The 13,405-nt window shown below is 41.9% G+C and overlaps 1 protein-coding gene across 1 annotated transcript in view; it reads right to left on the bottom strand.

The window, feature by feature from the left end:
• PRKX (protein kinase cAMP-dependent X-linked catalytic subunit) overlaps positions 1–13,405 on the bottom strand; it is a 90,571-nt gene that overhangs the window by 19,768 nt on the left and 57,398 nt on the right. The window contains exon 3 of the mRNA XM_069944444.1: positions 6,501–6,764. Within this exon, the coding sequence (XP_069800545.1) occupies positions 6,501–6,764 (264 nt within the window). The remainder of the gene's footprint in view (positions 1–6,500; positions 6,765–13,405) is intronic.

Raw genomic sequence — 13,405 nt, 5'->3', positions numbered from 1 at the left:
GAGGAACAAGAAACCTGGACTTCCAAGGACACTAACTAGTCACTAGACTAAAATAGTCATTAGTAGAGATGAGCAAAACCTGAGCAAGCTTGAGTCTGTCCAAACTCAGAAATTTCGGCATTTGAATGCCGTTTGCTTAAAGGGGTTATCCATCGCTACAGAAACATGGCCACTTTTCCACCTCTCGTCTCCAGTTCAGGTGTAGTTTGCAATTAAAAAAAAACTGTCACTGCAGTTTTCGAGCCAAGGCCAGGAGTGGATCCAGTAGCAAGCAGAAGTATAATGCTACGTTTACACGAAACAATAATTCGCCCGATCGTACGATTAACAATGTCGAAGTAACAATGTGTTTTTCATAAGGATCAGCGTTTAGACGGTACGATATATCGTACGGAAAATTCGTTTTGCGATCGCTTAAGCCTATCTCACACGTTGGTTAAATCGGCGAACGACTGTTCACACGGAACGATCTGCAAATTTTTTGCGAACGATCAACGACGATTTAAGAAGTTGTTGAAAGATCAAAATGAACGATTTGTCGCTCGCTGTGTTTACACGTACGATTATCGTTCAAATTCAGCAGCATTAGTCCTTCCTATATATTTCCCATTCCTTTTTATTCCAGATCTGACTTTAGCATAATAACTGCAGGGGCGGTCTTGCAAAAAACTGCTATGTGTAAAACCAGCCCCAATCTAAAAGACATTTATTATGAATTCTGAACAGAGACCGGATTAGCAGACACCTTGTGCTAAAAGACACAATTCACACGGTGCTATACCGATAGGACAGCGTTTACTTACGCTTTAGATCAGGGGTAGGGAACCTTGGCTCTCCAGCTGTTGCAAAACTACAACTCCCATCATGCCTGGATGATGAAAGCTTTAGCTTTGGCTCTCCAAGTATGATGAGAGTTGTTGTTTTGCAACAGCTGGAGAGCCAAGGTTCCCTACCTCTGCTTTAGATCTAAAGAAATCTATGGCTACAAATGCACTGTAGTAAACCTTTTTGACCACAAGGTGGGGGTATAAGATAATGCTGTCATATGGATTACATTAACAGGTGCATTACATATGACTTGTAGCTACTTACTAAAACACTGAAATCCAAAAACTATAGCTGGCCTTTTAAAGGGTCATATTTTAATACAGACTCAATAGAATAATAGAGCACACCTAAAAACATGCAAAATAAAATAAAATAAAAAAGTATATTGTGCGGAGACAATCTAAACAGTTATGGAGTATGTTCAGACCAAGTGAACCTACCAATGCCAATATCCTGACTAGCGTCCAGGGAACTCGCCGAGCAGCAGCGTTCTCCAGACGCTGGGAGTTAAATGCTAAGCATTTAGGTTCGGACGGACATTGCAAAACCCGAACTTTCATCAAGTTCACTCCCAAGCTACTTCCTGGCCGAATAATGGGAAAATCCCTTTAAGGTTGGGTTCACACCAAAAGATCAATAGATCTAAATTTACACATTATGTGAAATATTTGTACAAGTCTTTCTGATAATGTACTGTGTGAGAGATACACACTTGCTAATCCCCCATGTGCCTTCTATATTGTGCCGTGTTGCCCTTGGTTATGACCGTCTTAGGGCAGCCACTGAGATGACTGCACATGCTCAGATCAGCTGCATCTCCGGGCCGTCCCAACAGTACTAGTAGCTAGTCTCTACTGTATACTCTATGCAAGCAAGTTAGCTTGTGGTGCAACAGCAACAGTTAGAGAGGAAACCAGGAAGTGATCGGATCCATGGTGGAGAAGACTAATTCATTCCATATTTGTTATTATCTAGTCTCCTTCCTCCAGTTCTCATCCTGCTCCTTTCTGCTGAAAACACAAGCAACTGTGTGTGAGCTTTTCTCTGTCTCCCCCCCCCCCCTTCTAAGACACCTGATGTAAACAAGTCCCTGTCTGCAACTTTGTAGCAACTCTGTAATGCAAAGAGGATTAATCCCAGTGAGTTCATCAGCAAACTGACTTTAGATTAACCGTCCCGGCATTACAAAGAACCTACAAAGTTGCAGATAATGCCTGACAAAGACTTATTTACATCAGCCATCTGGGAAGAGGGAGATGGAGAGAAAAGCGCATACACAATTTTTTGTGTCTTCAGCAGAAAGCAGCAGCTCAGAACTGGAGGAAGGAGACTGAATAGATAACAAGTATGGAAGGAATTGTCAGTCTCACCATAGGCAGCAACCAATAAAAAGTTATGTTTGAGCACAATACCCCTTCAACATACATCAAGTATGCCACACGGCTAATTACGTCAGGCATTTTACCGTCCTAAAGGAACCCCTGGTGCTAGATAGGTCATAGTAGGAAAACCCCTAGATAAGGCTTTGTTCACAATTGGTTTCTTCCTATCTTCTTTCTGATACAGAAGGTCACAAGTCCTGTATTTAGCCCCTATGTCTAATGTACAGCACATTATCTACAGTGCTGCAGAAAAAGCAGACAGGGTCATGTGACCAATCTTGGAATCAGCTGATTGGGGAGTCTGAAAGAAGGAGGTATAGCAGACTGCTCTTGGGATTGTTCAAAGGGAACCTATCACTATAAACATGCTGTCCAGTCTACTAATGCAAATGTTATTGCACAGAAGGCACATAATTCATTTATAACCAATATAACCTGTAACTTGCTGATTGAAATTTCTCATTCCGAGCTTAGCAGTCCAGTGGGCGGCCCTACCTTGTGATTGACAGCCCTTCCTGTATGAGTGCACATACAGAGATAACTGTCAATCACTGATTAGGACCACCCACTGGACTCCTTAGAATGAATAGGGAAAAAAGAAAGAATAAGATGAAGCGGAATCTCAGTAACCTCTATTCCTTGTGTACGCCAGTCTTGGGATGATATTCTTAGAGCTGGTTATATTTCTGAGGCTGGCATCAGGTACTCTGGATTTATTGACAGGCACCTACAACATGATCACCGCCTCCACTTGTTTCCAGAACTAAGAGGCTCTCTAGAGGCCTAAACCCCCTTTTTACATTAACTTTTTTAATCTCTAATAGTTATGGCTGTTCTGCATCTTTTTAAACCAGTCCGTAACCTATTTGGCACTGTGTGTCTGAAATTAGAAGTGCTGAGTGCCTGACACTTGGCGGTGATGTAAATCTGCTATGGTGCAGGCGGCCATACCTGCACTTGTTCTTATATGTGTCACAACTCCATCTATAATGGAAAACACAATGCAATGGAAGATATATTGGCATCACTGGCACCCAATGAATCCCATTCACTGATAATGTTGTTTGGTCCTGTCCTGGTGTTCATAGTTTTGACAGGAAAAAAAAAAAATATATATATATCTATATCTATATTTTATAAAGGGGGTGTTTTATCCCTGTACACAGTGGCGTAGCTACGATAGAGGCAGGGTAGGCAAGTGCTATGGGGCCCATGGGGTGAGGGGGCCCAGGATGCACAATGAAGATAAGAGCTCCTGTGTCCTTCTGCTTAACCCCTTATGTACTGCAGTGTGTAAGTGACCCAATATTCATTTACATGCTACAACACAAAAAAGGGTTAAAAGCAGAAGAGAAGGCGATCTCTGCTTCACTGCTCTGATAACCCCTGACCTCTGTTCTCCAGAGCTCCTGCAGAGGTCAGGGGCTATCAGTGCACTAGCCATCTTCTTCATTGTATTTCACTAAAAACATTAAAAGCAGAAGTGGACTGACAGAGCAGGCAACCATTGGCTCTCTGCTCTGCCAGTCACTCTTGTGACTGCCTCAGGCCACAAGAGATTTTATTTTTTGACCACATCAACGAGCCCATATATATGTGCAGTTTTTTTCTGCTATGGGGCCCCATGAACTGCTTGTGCACTTTTTCTTTTTTCCCCGTAAACAGTTGTGTAAATATTTGTTTTTGTTTTGTAAACATTTGTCAGTTCTTACAGTGTGATCACAGAGGCAGCCATGCAACTGACAGCTGTCCTAAGTGTAACCTCTATGCTCATAGCAGGAACTACTATCATGAATCAGAGGATCTTAAAGGATAACTCCAGGCAAAATGTATTTTTTAATAAGGAAAGTAAGACAAGTTTCTAAAATACACTGATTATGGGAAATGCACATAAAGTGCTACTTCCCTTAACTTAGCAGATCAGGCAGTCTTCAGTTCTCCAAAAAAACGTGATGTCACAAATCAGTTGTAATTCCTATGAAGTGTCCAGCAGGGGATGTATGCTGTGTATGGAGAAATGACATTGTAAGAATAACTATAATCACAAGCTCCAGCAGACCCCCAAACTTCCCCTATCACAGGTGGGTATTACAACCGATTTGTGACGTCACTTTTTTTTAGGAGAATTGAAGCCTGCCTGATCTACGAAATTGAGGGAAATAGCACTTTATGTGCATTTCCCATAATTAGTGTATATTAGAAATTTGTCTTACTTTCTTTATGTAATAACATATTAAAAAATACATTTTGCCTGGACATCTCCTTTAAGTCCTTATAGAAAAGTTTCACAAATTAAAAAGCAAAACAAAAACAGGACAACCATATACTGTATAAATCAGTTGGAAGGTGATTTACATTCAGATATTTGCCTTATTATTTCCATTCAGCAGTCAAAAAGTTCATTTTAGGTTTTACCATCATCTAATTGCAACTCTTTACTAGGCAACAACTAATAATCCGTTCCTCCAGGAAGCCAGCTGATCTATAAATAAGTAAACGGATGTGAAACTACAGACCGAGAAACACGAGCATCACAAAGGGGTGAAATCTAAAACTGTCACAGTAACCGGAGAGTGCATGCAAAAGAAGAATGCCATCTCTATTCATAAATATACAACACAAATCACAAGACAAAGGGAACCCCACCGCCAGCCGGTTAAGTAACTTAGAAAGCTTTCTAGTTGTAGGTCTGGTCAGTGAGACCTAATGGACATGCACCAAGAATCCTAGAAACCATAATAACAGTAAAGCTACAGATCAGGGAGTAACAGGAGCCCCCACAAGGGCAATGTTACAGTGAATGTAGCTAATAAGTTCAGGATGCTAAATAAATTTATTTTTTAGGGTCAGAGTTCAGGTTTCAAAACTTTAGGTCACACATCGGCAAATTTAAAAGCAATAGGTTTCTATGTGCCTATTCACACATTCACAATTTTTGCAGATCTGTGAATTATTCATGATCTGTGACCAAAATATAGGACACTTTGCATTGTGGATCCGCAATTACGGCACGGGCCAACACTCCAACACTGCCTTAAGGCCTTATTCCACGGAACGATTATCGGCTGCGTTCGGCCGATATTGGCCTTTACGGCAGAGAATCGTCCTGTGGAATAGAAGGCAACGATCAGCAGACATTGTTTATTCATATAGCAGCGAGCTACTGCCGTTACTCCGTGGAATAGGAGAGGCGGCAGCAGACTCTGCTATATGCTATGGGCTACCCGGACAATCTAGCAATCACCCAGGCAGCCCCCCGGAGCTACCCGAACCCCCACCCCCGGTGTTGGGATCCAATACTACTTTTCATTACAAAAATTAAATCTACATTAGGCCATGTTCACACATTGCATAACAGCGGCCAGTCTGTGACATAGTCGTGTCACAGAACGGCCGCTGTCTCAGATGTTCAACCCGGACGGTACTGCAGTTAACATCACTTCTTTTTAACTGGAATGCAGGCGCATTTGGGTGTGCCCGCGCTCCAATTAGCCATAGCAGACAATGTAGAGTATCGCCCAAAGCCGCACTTTACATTGTCCACCAAGTCTATTTCGGGCGGCCGCTATTCAATGAATAGCAACACAGCTTTCTGTGCGGCCACATGGAATCCCAGCCGGAGTGTATACAGTGTGTATACACTCCAGCTGGGATTCCATAGTAGTTAATATGATCTGCCGCTGTGATTTAACAACGGCCGTTGTTGCAAACTTGTAACAGCCATTCTTTAATCAAAAAATACAGTGTGAACAAGGCCTAAGATTGTATTTTCTATGCATGATGTGCATGGGGTCCAAGATTTTAGGGTACTGGAAAAAAAAAAATAAAAACATGAACTAGACAGTTTTGTCTCTTCTTCGGAAGACAAAATATTGCATAGTCCGCAGGTTCATTGCTTTCCATAAAACCAGAGGTTGGGACAAAGACAGACACACCATATTCTTTATGGCTCTAAGTGCCTACAGGACAGATCAGTGTAACTACCTCAACATCTCCTCAGTGTTACGAATGACAGAAATATTCTCTCTCGGGGGTATACTATTGTGACCAGTCTCTGTAGTTGACAAGCCTTACTTTTTTTCACAAATTACATAGAAAAAGGAAACACAAAAGAACAATAACATTACACGGATTATCGCACTGTTGCAGTATATTCCAATTATTATGGGGCATTATATGGGCAGGAAAATAGCTTTGGCTGTGGTAGATAAGCTAAATGCTGAAATGAAAGCCAAATCCCCAGCAGGACAAGTAATGAAGCAGAGGAAACGTTCAAAACGTAAGTGATACCTGTCTGAAAGCTTTTTCGCAAATCCAAAATCTGTAAGTTTGATGTGACCTTCCCGATCCAGCAATATATTCTCAGGCTTCAAGTCTCTGTAAACTATTTCTTTGGAGTGCAAGTATTCTATTGCACATATAATTTCTGAGGAGTAAAACAGTCCCGTGCCGTTGTTAAAACGTCCCATGTTACGCAAGTAGCTAAAGAGTTCTCCTCCGGGTACGTATTCCATCAACATATATAAGAAGCGATCATCGTGAGAGGTCCAGAACCTACAGGAATAGAAATGGTAAAGGCTCAGTTAGAAACATTGTGATCTTAGATTGCTGATGCCTATTTTACAGGATTAGGAAAAATCACAGCTAATTTCTTGCAAAAAACAGTGCCACCCCTGTGACCAGGTGATGTGTGGTATTACAATTCAGCTTTATTCACTTTAATAGAAATGAACTGCAAGACCCACACCCAAACTGAGAACAAGGGTCATGCTGTTTCTGGATAAAAGTGGAGTGAATAGCATACAAGAAGAATATAAGACCTTTAGCATCATAAGGATGAATAGGAACGGAAACATATACGGTATTCATTTATGTCCAAGAAGGGACAATTTTTTATATGCAATCTCACTGCCTGCAGGTGACAGGCTTCAAAGACTTATAATGGAGCCCAACCCCTGCAATGAGAAGACGGATTAAAACGTAACTGCGTGACCTGTCAACATTTTCTTAAATTCCAGTAAGGCTTTAACACAATGATAATTTTTTTTTTTTTTGGACTTCGCATTTAAAGTGTTACTGGTCATTTGAAATAACTTTTGACAGGTCACAGACACTTCAAAAGATTTGATCGGTGCTGGTCCGAGTGTTCATACCCATACAGATTGTGAGAACGATTGGGAAGAGGACCGCACTGCAGCATGGTCTGCTCCCCGCTCTGTCAGTGAAATGGTCAGGCTCCATAGACGTACATTAGGAGCCTGACTCATCACGTGACACAGAGCTGGGAGAGGGCCATGCTTAGCGCAGTCCTCTCCCAGCTTGTTCTCAAAAATCGGTACAGGTGTGAACAGTAAGACCCAGATTGATCAAAACTTATGACGTGTCTCTATGACCTGTCGAAAGTTTTTTCAAACTTTTTTCACTTTAAAGTGTCCCAGTCATTTAGGCTATGTTCATACACTGTGGAAATGAAGGCCGTTTTTATTGGATGGCTGTCATTCCACATCCTTTATTTAAAAAAAAACGGCCAATAAATAATAATAATGGCTGTTTAAAAATAACGGCTGTTATTTGCCTATGAATGACGTCCATCCAATAAAAATCTGTCTCAGTCTCTTTGACAGTGTGGGAACATCGCCTTATCACAACTTTTGACAAAAGTTTTGTTGGATTGCCACTTACGATGATAACAAGGGACAGAAAGATGCAAGAGGCTGAGCGCTCTCCCGAGACAGACTGCACAATATAGCCTGCAATGCCCTGCCTCAGTATGGAGATTACAGGAAGCAGGTAAGTGAAGGGTTACAGCCGTGCACTTCCCCTGACTCGAATGATTGGTGGGGTCTGAACACCCAGCCTTCGACCATTCACAACTTTTGACATCATAGAACTTTAAGCCAATAGCAAAACAGACACCTAGATGATGATAGACAAGGCTTCTGGACTAGACCGAGGGTGGGCACGGCTCACCAAAACTTCCAAATAAAAAACAATGTTTCCCCTATACATAATGGAAGTGATGGGGCCAACAAGGGACTTTTGTTTCCCTAACATACAATCATACACAGTCCCGGTTATATGAACCCGTCCATTACCATCCTGTAAAGACCACAGGCGTTAATGCAATTATAGCTCCTGTAACAGGATAGCCTTAATATTAAGACACAATATATAACTATAGAAACTCATTAACACTGTCAGATCAAATCACCCCAGCGTGAGGGCCGCTCTATAATACATCGCTTATATTTAACAGACCATTTTATTTTTTTATTATGTTTAATAATGTTTTTATGAGAACAACAAAAAGTAATTTTAACAGTGAGCCCTAATAGCTATCTATAGCCAGGCCGACGTAATACATAATACTTAGAAGGTGCCGGCTACTAGGCAGGTGCCAGGAGTAAAAGCAAAGACCGTCCTATACAGGTCTATACAGCTGGTAACTGATATTCTCCATAGAGCTGGTGGTGAAATAACAGGGATTCTAAAAACAAGGACTGAAGGTTTTTCTGTTTTTCAATGTCCTGTGCTGAAAAGTGCTGTGGCGGCCTTTATTATACAGTATGCAGTAATCTAGCGGATTAATCATCTTGTAAGCCGGCATGTATCCACTGCCGCTGGCAACACAAAAGGTCAAATGTATGACACTTGCGCCACTGTCCAAAAGCTCAGTGACAAGTCGCATAACAAAGTGCTCAGTGATGGATGCAGCTCTGGCAAGGAATAAAATCAGCTGCCATTTTTGGGAGGGAATGAAAACATCAAGTGTACAAAGCTTTGCCTGCTTTACAGGGAGACTTTCCTTATGGCCGGGCCATGGCTGTAACTATAGCTGTAGCAGCTACTAGGCGGCATATACGATTGGCAGAAAGTCACCTCCTTGTTATTCCCTACAGAAAAATACTATGTTCTTAGGTCGGTCTGTCTAGCACTAGTATCTGGCTTCTTGGATATACTTGTCACTACCAAATAGTAATTGTTAGGGGAGGTTCATGCTGCATTTTTTACACAGTCTGTTCAACCTACGCCTGCATAGCTGCGCTGCACCTGTGTCAACCGCAGCGGGACCCGGTTATCAGTGATAGCCAGGGACCCGCCATAACTGTCAGAGAGTTAACGCTATAGATACTGCGGTCAGCACGACCACAGCATCTATAGGGCTCCTGACAGAAGGAGAATTCTCTGCAGGTGTCTATAAGGGCTCTGCGAAGTGATCGCAGAGCCCCGATGGTAGCCATGGAAACCGGAAGCCTCAGGCTTCTAGTTTCCTAACAACGGAGGCCGGCAGGGGAGGGAGGGAAGGCTGGGCAGGCGGGGATCGAGCCCGTGAGCTCTGCCCTCTCCCCTCACTCCCCTGCCGCTGTCACAAGACTAACAGCAGCAGGGGACAGAGGAGAGGGGGCAGACATACAGACATCAGTTTATGGGATCATTATGACCCCATAAGCTGTTGTCCAAACACGACCTGGGCATTTAGGCATCAGTGACCCCAGGTCGTGAAAGGGTTAATGGGTCAATTTTTTTAATTGTTACTTTTAAACATACAGAAAAATGGGGAAAATAGATCTAAATAGATGGCACACAACTGCATCCAAATTTTCTATAAACATATATGTTAAACGGACTGCGAAAACACACTGTGGACATAGTGGCCGTCTGATGTTCCTGCTATGAGGTGAAGGGGGCTCTATGGATTCTAAGAAAGAAGAATAATGAGAGGCACTCACAGTCTAGTTTCATTTATTTATCTTTAGATCTTTAGCATAAAAAAAACATAGTCCATGCTAGCAGACCACGAGGACACCAACCACCTCACCGAATAGTGTGGTCGGCTGTTTCGCATGTATTTACATGCTTCTGCAGACACATGCGAAACAGCTGTCACACTATTCGGTGAGGTGGTTGGTGTCCTTGTGGTCTGCTAGCATGGACTATGTTTTTTTGCTGAAGACAATTAAATGATACTAGACAGTGAGTGCCTCTCATTATTCTTCTTTCTTGGATTGTGAATGGACTGTAATTTTTAGAAAATCACTTCTCCCAATGTGAACACTACACATGTCGACAAGAGGGTAGTGCAGGTTCTCTCTCTCAATTGTGTGCTCTATGAATTCTACTTACACCCCTGGACAAGGACTTATATATATATATATATACACATACATATTAAATGTGTATATACTATATGACCACCTTGTGCATGGGAGGGTGCAGTAGCTGTGTGTTTCCTCCAAGGGGAAAAGCAAGCAGCAGTTACAGTACAATGTTCATGCTATGTTATACGCCTTCCTCTTAGGAAGAAGTTAGTGTTACTATCACTTTAAAAAGAACAAAAAAAAAAAAAAAACTTTTCACACGTCAAACACATCAAAAGTTTTGACTGGTCGGAGTCTGGGTACTCAGATCGCCACTCCCCCCAATCTTGCTGCAAGAGATGGATTTTATAAGAAAGTCAATGGAGCCCTTCTTATGTAGTGAGACGGGGACAGAGGCACTTCGCTAAGCACTTCTCTTGGCTTGTTGTGGTGATCAGTGGCAACCAGAACATCTGACCCCCACCTTTCAAAACATTTGACATGTCTGTATGAATTTCTTTTTTTTTTTTTTAGTGACAGTAACACTAACCTTTTCTCAGGAAGAAGGCATACAAATGACAGTATAACAGTACTGCCGCCTCTCTTCCCCCTGGAAGGAGCACACAACTACTGCACCTTCCCATGCACAAAGTGGTCACAGGAGTCAGTCGTAAACCCCTAGTACCATGACTATAAACCCCAAAGATTAAAGGGGTTATCCAGCGTTAGAAAAACATGGTCGCTTTTTTCCAGAGACAGCACCACTCTTGTCTCCAGTTCAGGTGTGGCTTGTAATTAAAAGGAGTTGTCCAGCAAAATTTTTTCTTTCAAATCAACTGATATCAGAAAGTTATATAGATTTGTAATTTACTTCTATTAAAAATCACAAGTCGTCCCATACTTATCAGCTGCTGTATGTCCTGCAGGAAGTGTTGTTTTATTTTCAGTCTGACACAGTGCTCTCTACTGACACCTCTGGCCGAGACAGGAACTGTCCAGAGCAGGAGAGGTTTTCTATGGGGATTCATAGAAAACCGAGACAAAGTTCCTTTCTGGGCCAGAGATGTCAGCAGAGAGCAGTGTGTCAGAAAGAAAATAAAACATTTCCTGCAGGACATACAGCAGCTGATGGGAAGACTTGCAATTTTTTAATAGAAGTAAATTACAAATCTTTAAAACTTTCTGTTATCAGTTGATTTGAAAGAAAAATATTTTCGCTGGACAACCCCTTTAAGCCCCATTCACCTCAATGGAACTGAGTGGCAAAACCTATACCCAAACTGGGGACAAGAGTGGTGCTGTCTCTGAAAGAGAGTGGCCAGGTTTATCTAATGCTGGATAACCCCTTTAAGGGCAAAATAATTTTAAGATATGTTATTGCCCATCAAAAGTTATGAAAATTACTAATAGACACTTATTATGGGAAACACACCTATAGTGCATTTTCTCTGCACTTACTACAGCATGGCATGTTCTGGTCTCTGTAAAGTTGGGGATGTCACAAACTGCGACAGCTGCTGCAGCGGTGGGACAGACTGGAGCAGCAGGAGGTGCCAGTTTATGTGTCGTGACATCACCAACTTTACAGAGACCAGACGCCATGCTGTAGTAAGTGGAGGGAAAATGCACTATAGGTGCGTTTCCAATAAGTGTCTATTAGTAATTTTTATAACTTTTGTTGGTCAATATCATATCTTAAAATTATTTTGCCCGGACTTCCCCTTTAAAGACAACAATAAGCTGATGATCAGCTCCTAGGCTGACCGCTGTCTTTATTACACGGGGAGATATCTGCCCGATTCTGTTTAATCAGCAGTAGCCTCTAACAACAACATGGTATTAACCCGACAGGTGCACAGTACATAATACAGTTATTATTATTAATATATTTTACATATAAGACTGTAGGAGGCATAAAACAGTTGTCAGAACACATAAATGTGTTTAACATGATGTGCCATCAAATCTAATAATGTTCACAGCACAGACGCTAGGTCCTCACTTAGTCCATTATTGGAAACAGACATATTAAAGTGGATTGGGCATGAAAAGATGCCCAAGAAAGAACAGCGTCTTTTCAGGACAGCTCTGACTATCTGGTTTATACCAAAATGACAACAAATACTGGGCTGTTTCTATAATAGCCATGAAGAATAAGTACAGTGGACTCAAAGGAATCATAACTAGATTTGAGGATATTGGTAGACAGTAAACTTTAGTGACCACCAGCGCCAGGCAGCTGCTGCCAATGCCAACGATGTCATAGGAGGCATCAAGAGAGACATAGATCCTCATGAGAACAAAACAGTTTTCCCTATATACAAACCATTAAGACCCTTTACACATGCGGATTACCGTTAAATGGGTACTCTGGTGGGAAAATAAATAAATAAATAAACTGGTGTCAGAAAGTTATACACATTTGTGAATTACTTCTACTTGACCAATGGATTTGAAAAGATTTTTTCCCACCAGAGTACCCCTTGAAAGAACATTCCAAGAAATGCTCATTCACCCGATAATCGATCCATGTAAAAGGGCCATAATCGAAACAGGAGATATGAGGCCGATAACAACGCATTTTAATAGCTGAACAGTTAAAGGGGTTATCCAGTGCTGCAAAAACATGGCCACTTTCTTTCAGAGACAACACGACTCTTGTCTTTAGTTGAGGTGCGGTTTGCGATTAAAGAGGTTTTCCAGCGCTACAAAAACATGGCCACTTTTCCCCCCTCTCGTCTCCAGTTTGGGTGGGGTTTTGGAACTAAGTTCCATTGAAGTAAATGGAGCTTAATTGCAAACCACACCTGAACTGGAGACAAGAGAGGGGCAAAAGTGGCCATGTTTTTGTAGCGGTGGATAACCCCTTTAATATTGCCTTGTAAATGCACTGCTAGTGTGTACTGACCTTGTGGATCAACACTCATTTGTGGGCGTACATAGCCACACAAAAGGGCCTTTAGTCAGACCACGTATAGAATACTGTGGACAGTTGTAGGTTCCTGTATATAGGAAGGACATGGCTGAAGTGCAGTGGACCAAAATTAAAATTAAAACAGGTTGTCTAGAAAAAAAAAAAAGAATAGTCAGCCAGGCTGCAGGGGACGTGTGGGAAAC

Source organism: Dendropsophus ebraccatus, chromosome 11 (genome assembly GCF_027789765.1).
Source record: "Dendropsophus ebraccatus isolate aDenEbr1 chromosome 11, aDenEbr1.pat, whole genome shotgun sequence".
In the NCBI taxonomy this organism is placed as follows: Eukaryota; Metazoa; Chordata; class Amphibia; order Anura; family Hylidae; genus Dendropsophus; species Dendropsophus ebraccatus.
This window is presented reverse-complemented; position numbering and strand designations above follow the sequence as displayed.